This window comes from Vulpes vulpes, chromosome 12 (assembly GCF_048418805.1).
Source record: "Vulpes vulpes isolate BD-2025 chromosome 12, VulVul3, whole genome shotgun sequence".
Classification (NCBI taxonomy): Eukaryota; Metazoa; Chordata; class Mammalia; order Carnivora; family Canidae; genus Vulpes; species Vulpes vulpes.
This window is the reverse complement of record NC_132791.1, coordinates 142,419,345-142,441,164: the sequence shown is the minus strand read 5'-3', so window position 1 is coordinate 142,441,164 and position 21,820 is coordinate 142,419,345. Positions and strand designations below refer to the sequence as shown.

General features: G+C 57.0%; 2 protein-coding genes across 3 annotated transcripts in view; one reads left to right on the top strand and one right to left on the bottom strand.

Moving 5' to 3' along the window:
- FAM83G (family with sequence similarity 83 member G) overlaps positions 1-6,362 on the bottom strand; it is a 30,340-nt gene extending 23,978 nt beyond the window's left edge. Inside the window, exons 1-2 of the mRNA XM_072730509.1 lie at positions 6,240-6,362; positions 5,089-5,775 (exon numbers count right to left, since the gene is read on the bottom strand). Coding sequence (XP_072586610.1) covers positions 5,089-5,610 — 522 coding nt within the window. The 5' untranslated portion in view covers positions 5,611-5,775; positions 6,240-6,362. The remainder of the gene's footprint in view (positions 1-5,088; positions 5,776-6,239) is intronic.
- Positions 1-21,820, top strand: part of SLC5A10 (solute carrier family 5 member 10) — a 56,373-nt gene extending 34,553 nt beyond the window's left edge. The window contains exons 10-15 of one of the 2 annotated variants that reach the window (XM_072730512.1): positions 14,943-15,050; positions 16,962-17,112; positions 20,465-20,633; positions 20,815-21,030; positions 21,272-21,329; positions 21,451-21,820. In XM_072730512.1, the coding sequence (XP_072586613.1) occupies positions 14,943-15,050; positions 16,962-17,112; positions 20,465-20,633; positions 20,815-21,030; positions 21,272-21,329; positions 21,451-21,557 (809 nt within the window). In that variant the 3' untranslated portion in view covers positions 21,558-21,820. The remainder of the gene's footprint in view (positions 1-14,942; positions 15,051-16,961; positions 17,113-20,464; positions 20,634-20,814; positions 21,031-21,271; positions 21,330-21,450) is intronic. The other variant, XM_072730511.1, reaches the window with a different exon arrangement.

The window sequence follows — 21,820 nt, the reverse complement described above, 5'->3', positions numbered from 1 at the left end:
TGGCATTTAGCCTAGGAAGACACCTAAGCCCGGCGATCACTTGGAGGCCATGAAGGGCGCTAGTACAGCCCACGCAGGCCAGCACCTGCCAGGACATAGGGCAGGGTCCTGGCTTGGAGGGGCGCCCTGCCCCGCACTCAGCACCCTCTGATCACTCAGTAGCTCGTGGGCACTCACAACTATTACTGTTGCAAGGCAAGTGTCCAATTCCAATTTTGCAGATGAAGAAACTGAGGCCCAAGGTCACACAACAAGGGGACGGCTGAGCCATCGGGGAGCCAGGGGACTGTGAGAGCACTGGCCCCTCAGGATGAGCCTGTTGAACCCGGGAGACCAGGGCTCTGCAGAGCACCACACAGGCCTGTCACATGAGAGACCCTCATGTGAAGGCCAGCAGGCCCCTGGCCCACTGTCGGTGCCCTGACCTCAGTACCCTCACCTGTCATCAAGGTGACAGGCCCCACCTTGCAGGGTCAGGGAAGGAGGGCTGCGCCAGCGCCAGGGGGAGTGAGGCTGCCTGCCCAGCGCTGCCTCCTTCCTGGCAGAGCTGCTCCTGGCTCTCCTCAAACTCTCAATTAAGATGCAAACACCGTTGGGTAGGAAGCCTTTGGAGAAAATGGAGCTGACACCTGGAATTATGTTATCAGATCACTCCCCACCTGGCAGGCGACAGGGCCCTGGGCCTGGGCTGGGAACTGCTGGAATGGGCAGGAGGCAACTCCCTGCTTCATGGCATGAGCCTGGGCCTGGCCGGGCTGCTGCTCTATCTGGGCTCCTGCTGCACCTGGGAACAGCGCAGTGGGCACTAGGAACATAGGGACCACTATGTCCTTGTGGCCCCTGAAAACGCTGAAGCTGTCCTGGTGCCACCGTTTCTGGGGAAACGAGAGCCCTCCCTCGTGCTCCAGAGGGAGCTGCAGGGGTCTCAGGTCCGGTCGCCGTGTTCTCCTGGCCCAGTGCGGTCATACTTCTACCCACCCCACCCCCCCACCCCAGGGAGAGCCCGGTGTTTGCAAGCCTGAGGGGGACAAGGAGCCTCATGAAAGGGCTTTTACTGTCCTGAGTCAGGCTGGAGCCAGCAGCAGGGCGCCAGTGCTCCCATTAGGGGCAGGCCTCCGAGAGTACAGCCAAGATGCTGCTTCCCCCAGGACACAGGGCTCCGAGCCCACAGACCGGGGTTCTGGGTACAGCTCTTCCAGAACACCTGCGCTCTCTGAGCCTTGGGCTCGTCGTCAGCACCGAGGAGCCAACACCTCCTTGATGGAGTCGCTGGGAGGGTCAGAGCGCAGCTAAAGTGCCCGCTCAGCACCTGGCATACAGCTGGCACTTAATGAACGCCTCATTAAGCTGCTTTTATTCTCCGGGAGCCGAGTCGTGAGCCAGCGCTTCAGCGTGTGAAGGCAGGGGGCTGACAGAAAAGACTGCGGGGTTAATCAGGCAGCATGAAACCCGGTTCCAGTCTCTTCCTGCTGTGTAGCCCTAGGCGAGAAACTGAACTTCTCTGGGTGTCTGTTCCCAAGCCCTGGCCTGGCAGGCCCGAGGAGTGGGTTCTAGTCCAGCCTTCCACACTCATTCTCCCTCGTGAGAGCTCCCTCAGTGTTTACAGGGCTCAGCCCTGCCCCTGGGGCCTTCCCCGGACCACCTCGGGTGGGATCCCCTGCACCCACATCGTGAAGGGGGGTCCCCCCTTGGGACCCAGCCCAGCCTCACCCCTCTCTCGGAGGCTGTAGTGGAGCGAGGCTGGGGCTCATCCCTCCTGGGCATGATGCTACAGGCCCGGCCTCTGGTATGCAGCTGGAACCCCGAAGCAGGTTTTTTCCCCAGGTAAATCACTGGTACTGGGGGTGGGGGGCAGGGGAGGGGCAGGCAAATGACCTTCCATCTCAGAGTCTGGGGCCGGAAGACACCTCACAGAGCACAAGCTGCCTACGTGGGACTGGTATGGTTAGACCCAGGCCCCTCTGTTCTCTCGCCCCAGAAGTGTCCAGAATTCGCAGGGCAACAGGGCACCAGAGCTGAAGGGACCCTCAGCAGTCTTTAAGGTCTGTACCCATTGTACAGATGAAATGACTGAGGCTCAGAGGAGAGCCAGGGCTTGTCCCAGGTCCCACAGCGGTGGGATCACGGCCCACTAGTTTTGTTCTAGCCTTTGGGGGAAGCAGGGAGTTCAGAAGCTCTGCTGGGAACACAGCCACTCCCCAGCGGCCCGCTGGGGCGGGCTGAGTGTGTGCTGCGTCATTTCCCTGCCCCAGGGTCTGCCTGCCCTGCTGACAGGCCAGGCTGGGGAGGTGGCGGGCCGGGTCGCCCTGAGTCAGCACCAGCAGCCCCAGCCCAGGTGCCCTACTGGGCAGGGGGTCAGCGTGGGGCCAGGTGGCAGGACAGTGGGCTCCCCATCTCAGGGCTGGGGAGGGGGAGGGTTCTCCCCACATTGCTGTTGCGGGGGGGTGTGCAGATGAAGATGCGGGGGCGAAGGGAAAGAGGTGATTCATGGGGAGAGATAAGGCAGGGAGAGCTCCCGGTGGCGGTGGTGGTGGTGGCGGCGGCGGCGGCGGGCGGGCCACGCAAAGCACCTCGTCAGCATCCGTCAGCATCCGTCAGCGGCACAGCCCAGCACTGGAGCCTGGGAAGCAGCAGGAGCAGGCAGACGGGAGGGTTGCAGGTGGCACGGGTGAGCTGCCCCTCCCTGCCCTGCCTGTCACTGTGCTCTGTCGAGGCCAGGATGGGCAACACAGGCCTGTCCCCACCCTCCACCCAAAAACTAGCTAAGTGACAATAGTTGGGACTAACCAGTTGGGCCTCAGTTTCTACATCTGAAAAATGGGCAGATCCGACTACCTGAAATTATAAAGTGCCTCGCACTCAAAAACCGGGAGCTATAGTCATTACTGCCTGCCCACACACATGGCATGCTGGCCTCAGGTCCCTGGATGGATGGGACTGGGAAGCACAAAGGATGGAAAGCAGAGGCATGGCTCCCCATGGTGCTGTGGGGTGTGAACAAGTCCCTGTCCTCCCTGCGTCCGTGCTCTCACCTGGAAGACCCCAGACCCTCCTGCTTGGTCTGGGAGGCTCTCTGCTGTCGGAGAGCAGTGGACAGTCTCAGCAGTGGGGCCCCATTCTCAGTGGGACCAGCCGATCAAACCCAAGGTGGACATATCCCTAGCCATATCACCTTAGAGAGGTGATGCCAATAACCTGGTGGGGCTTTCATGGGGAGCAAATGAAGTTACGGGGGCTCGTGGGCCTGCTTGGGGTGGCTGGGTCTCAGCCCTGGCCATGGGCATGTGAGGAGAAGGCCCTGGTGCCCAGCCTGGCCCCAGGTGCTCCTATCGGGCCCCATCACTGAGCCAGGCCATCAGTCTTCCTGTCTGGGGAGATTAGACTCTGGCTGTTGTTCCCATGCCAAGCACAGATCTGGTGTCTGCTTCCTTTCTACTCCCAGTGGGGAAGAGAGGTGTGGAGGAGAGGGAGCCCTGGCACAGCAGGTCAAGCCCCACCCTGGGCCTCAGTTTCCCCATTTTTAAAAAGGGGTCCGTGGGATCCCAACAGGCCCTTCCAGAGGACTGGGTTCCACAATCTCAAGTCAGGCACAAGGTCAGCAGCACCTGCCTACCCCAAGGCAGGTGTGGGGCAGGTTATTCAGCCCAAGAGCTCTGAAGGCCCCGTCCCCCTCCCCCTTTCCCTCCTCTTCCTGCAACTCTTCCTCACTCCCGTCACCTGATTCCATCTTCACAACAGCCAAAGACGTAGCTTCCATCCTCGCCACCTCCACTTTACACACCCGAAACCCGAAGCCTCAAAGCTGCCTGGGATCAGGCTGAGAGCCAGGCTCTGAGACACAGGCTATCTGACTCCGCCAGCCCCCTTGGGGAACAGGGACTCTACCTTTCTAGAAACCTAACCCATGGCCACCTTGTCAGCTCCTGACCCAGTTCTGGTTTCTCTGAACCAAGAGCTTCCCCAGGCTCTATCAGCCCGGATGGTCCCCAAAGCCAGCTTGTGCGATTTGCTGGCCCGCTCTGGGCCTGGTGAAGGAAGGGTTAGACTCTGCTAGAAATAACTTCACCAGGACACACATTGCTAATCGCTCACCATCCTCTACTGAGCTCAGACCTGGCCTCAGAATCTTTCTCAACACAGCTCTCCTGGGCAGGCTTTATCAAACATTTCAGGATGTGCTTTGAAACCACGAAAAAGAAGGACAGCTCATGGCCCGGCTCTACAAGTGGTGAGCAGCCCTTCTCGGGATGTGTGTCAGTGTGTCAGCTGAGAATGACTTCCCACACCAGGGATACCACACGTCGAGGCAGGGATCGAGAAGAAGCAATGCTCCAGGTCCCTCCACTGGCAAAATTCAACCCCGGCGGACAACCCTCAGCTGACTTCGCTCTGCTTCCACCCAGGGACCATCCCTAGCCCCCACCTCCCTGCCTGGAAAGATCCTGCCATTGGAAAAGCTCACAGAGAGGCTCAGAGAGGGTGAGCAAGTCACTCTCAGTTGCCCAGCACAGCCAGGAAAAAGACACCTTTGAACTCGACCTCTAGGCCAGCCTCAGATGGACCCAAGCCACTTTTTTGCCTCCGTAACCCCTGCACCACTCCAGACTGTCTCCACCACCCGGGAAAGAGCAACAGCAGAGGTTCACGGTGTGTGTGAGAGCTTCCTACTTCTCAAGTGTGAATCAGAGCCATCTCACTGGACAGTGAGAGAAAAGCCCGAGATCCCTCCCTACCCCACCCCATCATTGCACTTTCTTCTGAGGAACCTGCTTCCCAGGTCTGGGGAAATCAGAACTTGAACAGCCCCCCCCCCAATAATGTACAAAGGCCCTTTGAGATGAGGCAGCCCACCATCACCTGCCAGAAGACCTGGGCACCTTAACCCCGTGCAGAGAAACTGAGGACCCCAAGAGAGCAAGGGGGGAGGCAGCCAGGGAGGCAGCCAAGGGAACCACAGAGGACAGTGTTGGGGTTTCCGAATCGGTGCTATGAGTGAGCAGACACCGCGGTGGCAGAGATGCTGGGGGCCGGCTCAGGCCCACTGGGCCAGCTCTCCGTCTGGGGACCCCCTCCCAGCAGCTGGCTCACCTTCTGGGCCTGGCTGATCATCTTCCGCACCACCTCCTTGATGTGAGCCTGCCCATCGATGGGGGGCTGCATGTAGACGCTGGCCCGGGTGACCCCACGGTAGGCAATGGTGTCGGGCCAGCCCAGGTCCAGCTGTGGGATGGATCGGTCGGACTTCTGGGGCCAGTACTCCAGAGAGGGCGGCGGCTCGGCCTGGGTGGCGTCCCCACCTGCCCTGCTGGCCTCCTCGCTGTCACCAATGCCATCGTCCTCAGGGCCCCGCGACCGGACGTCGCCCCTCAGGTCCTCGGAGCCTGGGTCGTACACCTCAATGGTCTCCAGGATGCGCTTGAGTTCCAGCTCCGATAGGAAATCCCGAATGTTCTCCCGCTTGAGCACCTCGTAGAAAGCCTCCCTGCCGCGGGCCACCAGGGCCTCCAGGGCCAGCCGCTGCTCCTCGCTGTAGAAGAACTCGGGCTTGGACTCACTGGAGCGCCAGTTGACGTGGCTGTCGTCCAGACACTGCACCTGGGAGAAGGCCATGTTGCCACTGCCCCGACGCCTGTGCCTGTGCCTGTGCCTGGGCCGGGTGGGGGGGCGGCAGGGCGCTCCGCAAGGTCAGGCTCCCGACTCCCCGACTCGGCGCCCGACTCGGCGCGGCGCTCGCTGGGCTCCAGCAGGGGCCTGGCAGCTCTGCCCATAGGGAGCCTGCGGGAGAGCCCAAGTGAACGCAGAGGTCAGGTCAGGGTGCAGGCGGGACCGGGGAGGGGCGACAGGGCGACAGGGCGGGGGTGGGGTGGCAGTGGGCGAGACGGCGGGGCGGGGCGGGACCCACGCCTGGGCGCGGTGCGCCTCTATCAGTAGGGGCCGAGGGACCCACGTCCCGGAGGGGCTGTGGAGCTGCCTAAAAAGTCCCAGGCAACGTCTGGGAGGAACCAGGGCAGGCGGGGAACTTCCCAGAAGTTTCCAAGAGGGGGAGGCCGGGACAACACGGTGGCCTTTGGCCCGGCTCGGCGGCGCCCCGCATTCCGACGGCTTCGCGGAAGGGAGCGGGTCTTAAACTCTGCGGGGGCCACGACCGCAACCCGGGGGGCCTGCCGGGAGGAGGGAGGCTCGGGGCGGCGCCGCCCTGGGGGCCCGGGATCCGGGGCCGCGGGCCGGGACTCGCTTACCGGGCGGGCGCGGGGCAGAGCCGGCAAGGAGGGGCGCGCGGGCGGAGCGGGGCGCACCGGCGGCGGCAGCCCGGTGACTAATGCGCCCCGCCCACCCGCCCACCCGCCGCCGCCGCCGCCGCCACCTGCGGTCACGTGCCGCCCCGGGGGCGGGGCCGGAAGCTGATTCACCGCCCCCCAACCCGAGGGACACCGGCGGCCCGGGTGGTCGTGCGCCCCTTTTACCCCCCGCTGCTTCCCACGCGGGCGGCCGGATTCTGGGAAGCTCAGGGGCCAGAGTCCGAGAGCCCCTGGAGCTCCGCAGCCTGGAGAGGGGCAGCGTTCTTACTGGGAACACAGCGTCAACAACCTTTGCACTGCCCCTGGGGCCTGTTGGTAACCCAGGTCCAACCCTCCCAGGGTCCAGCTTCCCAGGTGGGACGGCGAGTCTGCGCAGATAGCTAGCTGTCCAGTTGTGGGAGGAGAGTTAGGGTACTAGACCGGGAGGCCCCAAGGCAAGGGTAGGGCACCAACGGCGCAACCAAACTCCGGAAGGAGCCTTGTACAGAGCCTGGTGTGCAGAGAGCAGATGGATACCCAGCCCTTAGTCCCTAGCGCTTCTCCCTGCTGGGAGGGGTACCCCCCCAGGACTGGTCCGGTATGATGGGCAGCGCCCACCTGGACCCTGGGATGAAAAGAGCCTTCAGAGAGCACTGGAGTCAGACTAGCGTCAGGCCCCACCTGGTTGGGAGGTGCGGGAGTGCCAACTAAATCTAAAAGCAGGTTGCTAGGGCAGGGACAACAAAGCACATTAAACCTGACCCGATAAACAGCCCCTACCCCATTGTGTGCCACAGCTAGCTGGCCAGGTACTTGGCCCAGCCCTCCCCCTCTCCCCCCACCATTTGCCCTGGATCTGGACAGGGTCGCTGCAGCTTGGGTGGCAGTTGGAGCCCTGAGGACACTGCTCTGTGTTGCTGAAGGTTGGCTGGTGACGTCTCTAGACCTGGGCCCAGAATGCACCACTATCTATCCACCGGCCCTGAGCAGCATCTGTGGTCTCCATCACTGACCCCTCAAGTCCTTTTTTTTTTTTTTCTTTTTTTTTTTTAATTTTTATTTATTTATGATAGTCACAGAGAGAGAGAGAGAGAGAGGCAGAGACACAGGCAGAGGGAGAAGCAGGCTCCATGCACCGGGAGCCCGACGTGGGACTCGATCCCGGGTCTCCAGGATGGCACCCTGGGCCAAAGGCAGGCGCTAAACCTCTGCGCCACCCAGGGATCCCCTCAAGCCTCAAGTCCTATACTCCCTGCCCTGCGGCCCCCCACTGCAGTCCCAGCACACTGTGTCTGGACATAGTGACCCCAGAAGCCAGGCCCCTGCCCAAGCGTCTCTGGACCTCAGCCTCTCCTTTTGCTCTTATGACTGCACAGAGGTCCAGGGGATCATGATGGGAATCTTGGCTTTCCCGGCTGAGAGGCATACAGCCTTTCATTCAACCTTACAGTTCCCTGCCCATGTTTACAGATGCACAGGAAGTTAACAACAACAACAACAACAGCAAAACACCAACAGAGGCCACAGGCAGCCTTTACCCAGTTTCTCCCAGCAGTATCATCTTGTAGAACTGTAGTCCAATAATACTATAGCCAGAAAATTGACGTCGGTGTGATCTAGGACTTTTTCAGATTTCACCAGCTTACCTGCATTCATTGTGTGTGTGTGGATGCAACCTTACTGCACATGTAGATTTGTGTGGCCACCACTGCAACTGGGATGCAGAACTATTCCACCATCACTGAGACCTCCCTCTCTACGGCCATTCCCACATCTCCATCCCTAACCCCTGGCAACCACTATATCTGTTCTCTAGCTCTACAATTTTTTTTTATTTCAACACTGTTACATAAATGGAAGATACAGTATATAACCTTTGGGGATTAGCTTTTTCTGGCAAGTCATCCAGGCTGTTGTGTGTATCTTGTAGCTTGTTCATTTCTGTTGCTGGCTAATATTCATGGCATGGATGGATCAGAGTTTGTTCAACCATTTCTCCTGTTCAAGGATAATGGGTTGTTTCCAGTTTGGGGGCTATTATGAATTAAGCTGCTATGAACATTCATATACATATTCATCTGTATATATATTGTATCATGTATATTTTACATACCTGTAAGATATGAGTGATCCAATTTCTCCACATCCTTGCCAACATTTTATGTTGTCACAGTTTTTTTTTTAATTTAATTTAATTTTTTTATTTTAGTTGATAAGGATGTGATAATTATATCTTACTATGCTGTTAATTTTCATCTTCTTGATGACTAATGATATAGAACATATTCTCATGTGCTTATTTGCCAGCTGTCTGTCCTCTTCAGTGAAATGCCTGTTCATGTGTTTTGCCCATTTTCAAAGTGCATTGTTTGGTGTTTACTGTTAAGTGTTGAGAGCTCTTTATCTATTCTTTTTCTTTTAAGAGAGATAGAGAGTGAGTGAGAGTGTGAGCAGGATGAGGGGGAGGAGCAGAGGGAGAGAGAGATAATCTCAGGCAGGCTTCACACCCAGCACGGAGCCCAACATGGGGCTCTATCCCATGACCCCAAAACCATGACTTGAACCAAAACCAAGAGTCAGATGCCTAACCAACTGAGCCACCCAGGGCATTCCTGCTCTTTATATATTCTAAAAACAAGGTCTTTGTTAGGTCTATGATCTGCACATATTTTCTGCTGGTCTGTAACTTTTTCTTTTTGTTTTTTAAGTGTAGAACACTATTATTAACTATAATCACTATGCTGTATATTGAATCTCCAGAATTTATTCATCTTGTAATTGGAAGTTTGTACCTTTTGACTAATATCACCCCTTTCCCTCTACCCCACAGTCTCATCCTTCTATTCTATTTTTCTATAAGTTTGGGGGTTTTTTTGGATTCCACTTATGAGATCAAACAATATTTGTCTTTCTTTGTCTGACTTAGTTCTCTTAGCATAATGCCCTCAAGGACCAGCAATATTGTCACAAATGGTAGGATTCTCTTCTTTCTCGGGGCTGAATAATATTTCTGTGTGTGTGTGTGTGTGTGTGTGTGTATGCCATATCTTTATCTATCCATCTGTTGATGGACCCTTGGGTTGTTTCCACATCTTGGCTATTGTGACTAATGTTTCAATGAACATGGAGTACAGATATCTCTTCAAGTTAGTGATTTCATTTCCTTAAGGTATATACCCAGATGTAGCATTGCTGGGTCATATGGTAGTTCTATTTTTACTTTGAGAAACCTCCATACTGTTTTTCATAGTAGCTGCACTGATATATGTTTCTATCAGTATCACACCCACACATACAAAAGGGTTCTCTTTTCTCTACATCCTTGCCAACACATGTGATCTCTTGTCTTTTTTATGATAGCCATTCTAACAGGTGTGAGGTGATATTTCATTGTGGTTTTGGTTTGCATAGCCCCAGTGACTAGTAATGTTGAGCACCTTTTCATGTACACGTTGGTCATTTGTATGTCTCCTTCAGAGAAATATATATTCAGATCTCCTGCCCACTTTTTAATTGGATTTTATTTGGGGGGGTTGCTATTGAGTTGTATGAGCTCTTTATATATTTTGGGTATTAATCCCTTATCAGATATACAGTTGCAAATATTTCTTCCCAATCCATAAATTGCCTTTTGCTTTTGTTGATGGTTTCCTTTGCTCTGTGGAAGCTTTTCAGTCTGTTGTAATCTCATTTGAGGGTTTTTTATTTATTTATTTATTTATTTATTTATTTATTTATTACTTTTCCTTTTGTTTTTTCTTTTTTTTTTTATGATAGTCACAGAGAGAGAGAGAGAGAGGCAGAGACACAGGCAGAGGGAGAAGCAGGCTCCATGCACCGGGAGCCCAATGTGGGATTTGATCACGGGTCTCCAGGATCGCGCCCTGGGCCAAAGGCAGGCGCCAAACCGCTGCACCACCCAGGGATCCCCCCAACATCATTTATTGAAGAGACTGTCCTTTCCCCATTGTATATTATTGACTCTTGTCATTAGTTAATTGACTATACATGTGAGGGTTTATTTCTGTGGTCTCTATTGTGTTGAATTGATTTCTATGTCTGTTTTTGTGCTAATACTGTATTGTTTTGATTACTATAGCTTTGTAATATAGTTTGAAATCAGGGACATGTTGTCTTCAGTTTTTCTCTTCTTTCTTAAGATTGCTTTGGCTGTTTGGGGTGTCTTTTGTGGTTCTATACAAATTTTTAGGATTGTTTTTTCTATTTGTGTGAAAAAGGCTATTGGAATTTTGATAGGGACTGCATTGAATCTGCAGATGGCTTTCAGTGGTATGGACATTTTAACAACATGAATTCTTCGAATCCATGAACATGGTATATCTTTCCATTTATTTGTGTCATCTGCAATTTCTTTCATCAGTGTCTTATAATTTTCATTGTATAGGTCTTTCCCCTCTTTGGTTAAATTTATTTATAGGTATTTTATTATTTTTGATGCCATCACGAATGGGATTATATTCTTAATTACTCTTTCTGATGGTTCATTGTTAGTGTGTAGAAACATAACCAATCTTTGTGTATTGGCTGTGTATCCTACAACTTCACTGATTTTGTTCTGTAGCTTTTCTTTTCATTCTTTTCACAGGTGTCCTACACTGAACTTTTAATTTTGATGAGATCTACTTTATCCATTTTTTCTTTTATTTATCCATTGAACTGCTTTCGATGTTAAGTCTAAGAACTCTTTCCCTAGCCCTAGGTCCTGAAGATTTTCTCCTACTTTTTAGATTTTCCCCCCAAAAGTGTGATAGTTTTTACATCTTACATATAAATCTGTGATCTATTTTGAATGAATTTTTGCGTCAGGTATGACATTGAGGTTGCAGTTGAGTTTTGGCCTCTGGATATCCTTTGAAGGACTTTAGAGGGGGAAGAAACAGCCTCAGAGACCTTATCTAATCACCCAGGATCACACAGTAGGGCATTGGGATAGTTGGACTTAAACCTCCTCCTCCTTACTGCAACATCCACATCTGGACTGACTCCCAGGGATGGGCCACGCCTGGTTAGGGAGTAGGGAGCAACTTGATTAGCCCTCATGGTGTTATGTGCATTGGCCTCCATGAGGAAAGGTAATTCATGGGACGCCTGGGAGGCTCAGTGGTTGAGTGTCTGCCTTCAGATCAGATCATGATCCCAGGGTCCTGGGATGAGTCCCACATCAGACTCCCCATGGGAAGCCTGTTTCTCCCTCTGCCTATGTCTCTGCCTTTTTCTCTGTGTCTCTCATGAATATATTTTTTAAAGAAAAAGGGTAATTCAGTCCATCAGCAAACACTGGCAGAGGCTGTCACAGGTCACAGAGTTATTGGTGCATAAGGACATTGCCCAAAGCCTGCACAGATATCCACAAGCTGACAGTATGAATGCATATGAATTCCCTGAATTTGTGAAGGAGGGAAGGGTATTCCAGAGAAAGGGAATAGCAAACACAGAGGCTCAGAGGTGTGGCTAAAAGTGGCTAAGTGGGTAGAAAGCCATGAATGGCACAACAGAGGCTTGTGATCCCTCCTGCAGGAGATGGAGAGCCACAGAAGTGTGTGAGCAGGAAGGATCATGTGCAGACTGGTGGTTTTAGAAGTTCCCTCTGCAGCTTGCATAAGGGATGGACCAGTGGGGGCAAGGCAGTGCAGTAAGGAGGTGGTGCAGTTCACCCGGTCACCAAGGCCTAGCTGCTGGACTTGGTATTGGCCACAGGGAGGGAGGACACGGGGGATAAAGTGAGGGGCAGCTCCCAGGCTTCTGGTGTGGCCCCTGGCTGGATGGAGGTGCCAAGGCAAAAGTAGAGCCCAGTTGGGAAGCTCTCAGGCCCACAGAAGCTGGTTCCTTGACAAACTCAGAAGCTGCTGCTGTCATAAAGGAGAGGTGGTTCTTTTACTGTTCAGCACAAACTCGCGCCAGCGAGCCAGTGGTGCCAGAGGCGGAGGCCCATGCCCAGAGTTTGGAATGGGCTGAACTCGGCCAGAATCTCCTGACTCGGGCTTTCTGAGCCATTATGTGGCTGTGACTCTTCACCTGTCTCTCCCAGGAGGGCTGGGTCCCAGCCCCAGAGCCGGCCGGTCCAGGCCCAGAACCTGTCAGGGTGCCCATCACCTGCCCTCTGTACACTGGACCCTCAGTGCCCCCCTCAAGTCCTACCATGGGGCTGGGGCTATGTCCTGGGTCCAACTGTGGGTCCCAGACAAGTTCCACTACTTTGTGGTCTCGAGTTCTCATCTGCACACCTACTGGGCTATGGGTGGTAGAACAGGGCAGCTGGATCAAGCAGTGCCTGAACTTCTTCATGGCTCTTTCTCGCATCCTATCTCCTCCTTCTCCTCCTCCACTTCTGTGTCTTGCCTCCTTCCTCCCAACCATTCACACCATTACTCACTCATTCATTCACAAATGTTCACAAGATCTCTCCTCTGGGCCCAGCCCTGAACTGAGTGATACCTGGAACCTGGAGATGATTCAAACCCAGTGTCAGCCCTTGGGGAGCTCCCAGTCTGGTAGGGGAGGTAAAATATGCATACAAAAAACTGTGATTCAATCCTTGGCCATAGGAGCCTTTGAGAGGAAGCTGCTTTGCCTGCTTGGGGGGGAGGGCAGTGCAGGGGGAGCCTGAGAAAGCCTCAGAGGACAAGCCCTTTGTGATGGGCCAGGAAGCAGGAGGTAAATAAGGGTGGATGGAGTCCTGGGAGGAGGGGACCTGGTCTGCAAAGGCCTGGAGGCGGCAAAGTGCTGGGTGTATCCGATAAAACACTAGCAGGTCAGGGTGGCTGATGGATGCATGCTGGATGGGAGGACCTGAGACCAGTTGTCAGGGACCTGAAAGGCCACGGAAAGGATTTTTTCCTAGGAAGGCATGGGCTCCAGGAGTGCAGGGGGAGGAGGGCTCCTGAGAAGTAAGGGATGTGAGCAGGGGAGGTGTAATTTTGCAAGGATGGGAGGATGGAAGGGAGGCGGGGAGGAGCTGGTGCCCGGGAGCAGGGCAGGGAGCCAAGCGAAGCAGGCAGGGCTGTGGGTAGAGGAGCCATGGGGCTGGGGGTTATGGGGGAGAAAGGACAGGGAGCTATTACCAGGCCAAGGTGGGGGACACCGACAAGTGTGATTGGACACCCTGAGTGGGAGGTGCCAGGGACAACAGGCAGCCGATGTCCTGGGTGCCTGGAGCTCAAGATAGGGGCTGCGCTAGAGACGTGGATGCCAGGACATTGAGCTGGAGTGAAGCTGCCCCAGCCCTGCTAGCCTAGAGGAAGGGAATCTGAGAACCCCTGCACTGGGTTGGGCATCTGTGGAGGGACTTCTCAGAAGGGGCATTTGGAGGAGACAGTACTTAACTCAGAAGTGCCTGGTCTGCGAGGGGAGCCCCGTGGGCAGCTGATTCCCACTGCCATATGGAAATGTAAACCCCCAAACGCCTCCAGGGCCCCCAGAGTGCTGGTGGGGCAGCTTCTGTTTCTGAACTTCCCTCACCGTCACAGTTCTCAATCCTTCTGCAATCTGTGGGCCCCTACTGAAAATCCCAAGGGACAGGGGCCGCAGGGCATTCAGAGAGAATTTTGTGGAGGAGCACCCGCACATGGGGTTGACTGCCGTTCCCCACACTGTGCTGGGGAACCTTGCTGCCGCCGAGGAGTAGGGTCCCACGGGAGCTGCACCAGCTCTGGGAGTGAGGCCCGAGCTTCCTGCCCCCAAACAGGGATTGGCTGGGGCAGCTTGCTAGGGAGGCCCGATGTAGGGTTCAGTCCAGGACGCTTGTTAATCTGCATTCACTCAATAGGTGAGCGTGTGTGCTGCTCCTGAGGCTGGGGAGGTGGCCCCATTGAGACTGGCCCCCTGGCTGGGGAGGTGGCCCCATTGAGACTGGCCCCCTTCTTACCAGCTCAGCACCCACCACTCACTGGGAAGAGCAAGAAACAAAGCAGCAGGCCCCAGGGGTCCTGAGTAAAGAGATGAGGATCAGGGGATGGACTCCAGAGTCAGTGCTAAGCCAGTCCTCCTGGGAAGGCCTGGGCAGAGGGGCTGCTGGGGAAGGCCCAGGTGACAGGGAGGCCTCCTGTGGCTGGAGCAAGGTGAGGGGCAAGGGCAAAGAAGGGGACAAGCCAGGAGGAGCTGGCATCTCCATGACTGGAAGGGCTTGTTGACAGTGGAACTATTGGGCAGTACGATTGGTCCAGCATCTTCCAGAAGCTGCTGGAGACTCCAGGTGGGAGGTCAGGGGAACAGGCCTGGCCTAAAGCTCCAACCCCGGGATGGGGGAAGGTGCCCCACTAGCCTGCATTTGCCCCTCTGGGAAGGGCTAGGGGCAGGAGGAGGGTGAGGGAGAACAGTGCCCAGGTGGCTTCTAACAGCGACTGCTCATGCACGGGCAGTGCCACATTGCAAGTGACCCTCCTGGCCTGGCCTGGGACCACAAGAAGGCATTATAATGGAAGACAACGGGCAGGAAGAGTCAAGGCTTTAGGGCCCAGAAAGTTCTCAGAGGCCAGCCCCCTCCTTGTGACCCAGGCTGGGAAACAGACCAAGGACCAAGTAGATCCTGGTAAGAGGCGGTGACAGAGCTGGGCTGGGTCGGGGTCCTGCCGACCCCAGGTGTTCACACCTGTTGGAAGGCCGGGGTGGGGCAGCTGGGACATACTGGGCATACCTCTCACGCAGATGACGTGGGCTGTGTGGTGCCGTCTGAGTGCCTACGGGCCTGTGGGGCTGAGATTGGCTGCTCCAACATCGCCTACCCCAAGCTGGTCATGGAACTGATGCCCATAGGTGAGACTCTGGAGGGGGTGCGGGCAGGCTGTGCAGTGGAGCCTCGGGTGGGACCAGTGAGGGTGAGGGGCACTGGGGGCTGTGGAGGCCACTCTGGATCCAGCGTGACACCCAAGTGGGACGTTCCACTCGTAGGGGAAGAGAGGAACATAATAATGCTAGAAAACACTCACATGTCACCCCTTAAGGACCAGGCATGATTCCAAGGATTTTACATATAATAAACTTCCATCTTCTTCCAAGAACCCTTAGAACTGCTATTATCATCCCCATTTTAAACATGGGGAAACTGAGACCCAGAGAGGTTGAAGAGACCTGCCCAAGGTCATGTGGCGAAAGTGCCTTCGCCAGGGCTGCAGAGTGGCTGAGACACAAACCCCAGTCTGTCTGGCCCCAAGCCCACTTCTGGGATCAGGATCTCAAGCCCCCCAAAGCCCACACCTCCTGCCTTCCCACAACTGGTAGCACTAGGGGGGCAGGTTTTAGCTTTTCTCACATTTCTTGTCCCATCAAAGCAAGAAGAGCAGAGAGCCCTTCTGAGATCCTCTGCAGCCCGATTTCACCTCCAGATCCTCAGACCCTGAGTGTCTCCCACCCCCTCTGTGGCCTCCCTTCTAGAAGCTTCCAGGCCCTGCCAGCTTTCCCTCTGTCCTGGGGTGCAGAGGCCCAGGGGATGTGAGTTCACAGACCTGGGATCAAATCTCAGCTCTGCCACTCGCTGGCTGAGATATTTGAGGTGTGTCACTTCCCTGCTTGGAGCTGCAGTGTCCTCATTTGTAAATTCGAGATAATGACGCCTACCCACCCCTTGGCATGTTGTTGCTGGGATTAAGTATAATAATGCTGGGACACGGCCGGGCGCAAGACTTGGCCTCCCTGTGGGTTCCCACCTCTGGGCCTCACCTTCCTCTTCTGTTCTGGGGGACTGGGTGAGGGGACACTCACTAGGCCCCCGAGTGCTGACACCCAGCCACTGTTGGGCTGTAACCTCTCTCTAGACCTTGAGCTCCCTGTCTGAAAATGGGTGGAGAATAAGCTCCAAGTTAATCCACTTCCCTGAGCAAGAGAAACAGGATGGAGAAAGGCTTTGGGGAAAACCATGATCTAACTCACTTTTCTTTGGGGCCCAGCCCAGTCAGCATGATAAATAAACAGAGAGGGCCATGGGATGCCTGGTAGTCACACAGCGGGTGGGACACAGAACCAAGGCCAGGCAAAAAAATAGCACCAAGGAGGCCGAGCACTCGGGAGGGTGGGGGGCTCTCGTCGGGTTTATCCCAGGGCAGGGGCTGGAGGAGAGACTCTCTCTGTCTCCCCGGGAGAACGGCATCTCCTTTTCCACAGAGCCAACAAGAAAGGGGACCCCCTGTGCCTGCTGGGGCCTGCCGCATGCAGGAAGTTGCAGGAGACCCCCGACACGGAGCCACCGTGCCTTGCCCGGGCCATGACTTCCGAGCAGAGGGTCGCCCCGGGCCTTCCCACCCCACCCCACCCGAGTTTTGCCTCTGGCCTCTGTGAGTCCTGGGCACCTCTCCTCCCGCTAGGAGCCTCCACTTCCTCATCTGTCAAACGGGTTAATAATGCTTCCGTCAAATGAAGTCCCGGGTGTGAAAGTGCTTTGTCACCTGCGAGGCTCATAACTGCACCCAGGACAGCACAAGCCGTCATGGTGGTGACGACAGGGTGAGACGGGGCCAGCAGACCGCGGGCTCCTGCAGCAAATCCCAAAGCCCCTCACCCCTCACCCCCTGCATTTGCCCTTGGCCTCCAGCCGCTCTTGGGGGAGCACCTCCAGCCTCCTTCCTCCTGGGGCTCTGCTCCCAGGGACTTGTGGGTGGCCGATGCCCACCGCGGGGCCTGGGGTGGGGGGCTCCCGAGCAGGGTCACAGCGGCCCTGTCCCCGACCCCCAGGTCTGCGGGGGCTGATGATCGCAGTGATGATGGCCGCGCTCATGTCATCGCTGACCTCCATCTTCAACAGCAGCAGCACGCTCTTCACCATGGACATCTGGAGGCGACTGAGGCCCCGCGCCGGTGAGCGGGAGCTGCTGCTGGTGGGCCGGTAAGATGGGGGGGCAGGCTGGGGCCTGGGTCTCCCCGGCCACACAGTGGAGGCCCCTGAGGTCCCGCCAGAGGGGGCTTCGAGGGGTAAGAAGGAGCCTCCCACGTGGCTCCGGCCACCGCTTCAGGGTCACAGCCCTCATCTTACTCTGAGCTGCGTCTCTGAAGGACTCCCTGCCGGTCCAGGGCCCCTTCCCCAACCGTCCCAGAGACCTCTCTGTCTTCCCCTCCTTATGCTTTCGGGCTGCCCCAAGGAGGGCCCCAAGCCAGCTCTCCGGGGGGTCCGGCTCAGGCCACGGAGCTGCTGCCATTTCCTCGTAGCATTGTTAATGAGTCACCCCTTGATCTCTGTAGACTCTGCCCAACTGTCCCCTCCTCCGTGTAGCCCTCCTTGATAACCCGACCAAGGAATGAGCCTCTGTCCCCTCTCAGCCTCCCACAGGGGATCATGGTCAGACTCCTCCCACAGTGCAGACTCCTCCTTAATGGCCCCCCACACACACTCCAGGATGGGCAGGGTTGTGTGTGGCTCAGCCCTCCATCCCTGGACTCGGAGAGTACCAGGGAGTCTTTGGGGGTGCATGGGCCTGTGTCCCTCACAGCCATGAGGCCACCCACTCCGCTGGCCGAGGGGCCCAGCCTCCGGGGCCTGGCTTGACCCCCAGCTCCCCTCAGGCTCCCGGCCCCTGGCGCCCATCCTCAGGGTGGGGTTCCCCCCCCCCCCCCCCCCCCCCCCCCCCCCCGTGCCAGGAGCTCCAGGCAGTTGTCTCCGTGATGCAAAACAGCTGAGCTCCTGTCAGAAGGGCCCTGTTGGGACACGCCACTCAGCAGGCGAGTGTGAGCTCATCTGCAGGCTCACAGCCTCCTCCAAAACAACGAGCCTCTCCCTCCTGCCTGGCAGGATGCTTCTGTGTCAGCAGGTCCTGGCCCCTTGACCTCCTCTCCCCGCCACGTGGTCCCCCCCCCAACCCGTGGTGGCTGTGTGGCCCTGGAAGCCCCTGCCCTTGTCCGACAGACTCCTCTGAAGCCCTTCCTTCCCTGGCCTCTACATCAGCTCGCCCCCGGCTCCGGCACCCTGACCCTCTTCTCACCTCTCCTGCCAAGTCCAGCCCCACCCAACCCGGCCCCGCAGCCCGCTTGTGGGCACCCGGCTGTGTGACGCGGGCAGGTTGCTCACCCTCTCTGGGTCCCAGTTCTCTCCGCTGCCAGTTTGGTCAAGTGGAAAGGATCCTACACTAGGTGTTGGGCCAGGACCACCCCCACCCCCACCCCCTACAACACCTCCAGCCTCCTCCTGCCTGAAACAACATTGTTTATACTGCATTTCCTGGAGTGTATGGGGTCCTGGGTCTCTGGAGCCCCGATCCAAGGGGATATGGGACTTACAGAGAGAGCATGTCCAGAAGCCTTGGGAAGGAGGCCGTCCTGGGGCAGGGACAGGCAGGGGCATGCCAGCGAACCTGACAGCCTCCTCAGGTGGGGGTGGGGCCAGAGGAGCCATGGCAGGTCTGGGGGAAGTGACAGTCCCACATCTGGGGCCCTGGGCTTTGCTAGCACCTGGCCCCTCTGCCTGGTCCTTCTGCTCCTTCATTTCCCTCCCCTGCTACCCTCTTCTGTCTACATCCTACCTTCTGTCTACTATTCAGTCCACAAACAGTGCCCGATGCCTCCGCGGCATCCTGCATCGAGCGGAACAATATAGGGGACCCAGAGAGATCTCCAAGCCCCTACCTTGAGCCCTGCAGGGGGTCCCCTGCAGCTACAGCTGCAGCCCAAGGATGACAGTCAGTCTTCCTGAAGGCAGCATGTGTGCACGGGGAGGGATGGTGGGGCTGGAAGGCTTCCTGGAGGAGGAGGGCCTTGAGCTGAGCCTTGGTGGGGGGGGGGGGGGTCGGCAAGGGGAGGAGTTGGAGAGGATTTTCTAGACAGAAGGAACAGCCTGTGGGTTTGTGGTACCCCCGGAAGGGAAAGTTCTGGAGACCAGGGGGGAGGCCAGGGCCAAAGTCTGGGCTGCTCAGGAGAGGCCAGGCCCTGTGCAGAGATGCTGAGTCCAGTGTTGGACGCAGAAGGCTGTGTGGGGAGGGCAGGGTGCGGGTGTTAATGGAGTCCGCCTATGCCTTTGAAGAGGGCAGTGCCCGCCCGCCCGCCTGCCAGGCTAAGGGTTAATTAGCCTTAATCAAGGTGGCACCTCCTCCCTCCACCCTCTCCCTTAGGCCTGGAAGGAAAGAAAGGGAGGCGGGCAGGCGGGCAGACAGGAAGGGCCCGCCCCAGCTGCACACATGCTGGCCTGTCCAGGGTCTCAGGCCTCCCCTGCCACCCACTTTGGTGGAGAAGGGTGTCCAATTGACACAGGGGAGAGGGGCACTGAGCTAAGGAGGAGCAGATGGGACACCTTGCCCCTCCTCTGTCTCCTTAGCTGGGCCCCACACTCTTCAAGGCCCTCCTCTGCCTAGATGCCCTCCTGGATTAATGCCTCCTCTGGGGCCCCTGAGTGCAGCCCTTTGCACAGGATAACAGGCTCATCTGCTTTCTTTACTCCACTCTCAGAGCTAGGAAGGGACTCCTCACTGAGTCTGGGTTCAGCACAGTGCTCTGCACTCGGGAGGGGTCCCGAGGGGCGCTTGCTCACTACGTGAAGCATGTCCCTGTGGTGGAAGATGCACACCGAGGGGGAAGGCAGGCAGGAGACAAAAGGAGTCCACACGGGGTAGGCAGGCACAGGGGCTCGTTCTGGTCAGACATCTCAGGCTTCAGAGCTGAGGAGGCCATGTCCCAACCCAAACCCAGACTGCCCAACCCCAAACCTTGCATTCTGAGGACAGAGGCCACCCCGTGAGGGTGGTCAGCAGCTTGGGGGCTACAGGTGTGAGGAGTGTGCCAGCCAGAGGCTACAGCTCCTGCCAACCCCCACCAGTGTGAGAGAAACACCAAGGGGTCAGTCTGGCTGGACTAAGGGCAGTGGGCCATTCACAAAGCCACCAAGTATTTATTGAGCACCTATTGTGTGTTGGGGGCCGCAGTGGTGGGCTGAAGACGTGAGGCTCCTGCTCTCCTCGGGTGTCCAGCCCAGACAGGGAGACAGACAGTAAGGAAGTAAACAGGTGGGACGAGTACTTGAGGATCAAGGGGAGAGCCTGGGGTGGGGGACCTGGGGATCTCCCCAGGGATATGAAGGAGCACCCAGGCTGAGTCGGGGGCTGTACCTGCAGGTGGCAGGTAGCCACAGAAGGGTTTGGGGCAGGGCCAGGCTGGCCACATCCCCAGAGGCCAGGGAGGCGGCTTGAAGTCTGCGGGAGATGGTAGAGAAGTGAGGAAGGGTCCCAGGGGACGAGCACACCCCCTGCCTCCCACAGGCTGGTCATCGTGGTGCTCATCGGTGTGAGCGTGGCCTGGATCCCCGTCCTGCAGGGCTCCAACAGCGGGCAACTCTTCATCTACATGCAGTCAGTGACCAGCTCCCTGGCGCCCCCCGTGACCGCAGTCTTCGTTCTGGGAATCTTCTGGCAACGTGCCAACGAGCAGGTGGGTGGGTGACAGGGAGAGCTGGGGCAGCCAGGATGTGGGGGCCGGGCGGGGTCCTCTTCCTGCAGATGAGCTGTGTCTGGCCCATGCCTTCCCCTGCTGCCTGTCTATGTGCTGGTTGGGATTGGGGGGGACTTGGCCTCCCCCTCACGGCCCACTGGCCCTGCTTCCTCTTCCCCAGGGGGCCTTCTGGGGCCTCATGGTGGGGCTGGCACTGGGCGCCACCAGGCTGGTCCTGGAATTCCTGCACCCTGCCCCACCGTGCGGTGACCCGGACACGCGGCCAGCCATCCTGGGCAGTATCCACTACCTGCACTTCGCTGTTGCCCTCTTTGTGCTCAGTGGAGCTGTGGTGGTGGCCGGGAGCCTGCTGACACCACCCCCCCAGGGAATCCAGGTGAGCCTGCCCTGGGCCCTGACCCTGACCCCTCATGTCCTATCCCTGACTCTGATCCCTGACCTTTAACACACTTGGACTCAGGTCCCATTCTCTCCCTGACCCTCTGTGACTTGAGAACTTTCTAGCTCTTGACCTCCATCCCTTCTTGACCTCCGCTGCTCACTTCCCATCCCTGACCCCCAGCCCCATCTGGGCCCACCCTGTCCTGCCTCACTCCCCTCCCGATCATCCTCTGCAGATTGAGAACCTCACCTGGTGGACCTTGGCTCAGGATGTGCTCGTGGGAGCGAAAGCAGGTATGCGGCTGACCCGAGGCCCTGATGCTCACTCCCACCTGGGGGAGTGCGGGAGTGGAAACAGGAGGGCGGCCCTCTGGCCCTCATCTGCCTCTCCCCTCTTCCCCCCTCCTGCATCCAGGTGACAGCCAGACACCCCAGAAACATGCATTTTGGGCCCGTGTGTGTGGCTTCAATGCCATTCTGCTCATGTGTGTCAACATCTTCTTCTACGCCTACTTTGCCTGACGCTGGCCCTGTGGGCAAGAAGGCCAAGCCCTTGGAGTCCCCATGTCCACCTTGCTTTCACTGATGAGGACACCGAGGCCCAGAGAGGTGCAGACTCAACTCACGACTACATAGCCAGTCGGTGCCCAGGGACTGACTGAGCCTACGAAGCAGGAGCCGCGAAGAAAGTAGGGGGGCAATGAACAGAAAGAACGAGATGTTTCAAAAATAGCACCAAGTAGTCATAACTGCAAGGAGAATTAGATTTCTGATGAACACCCTTA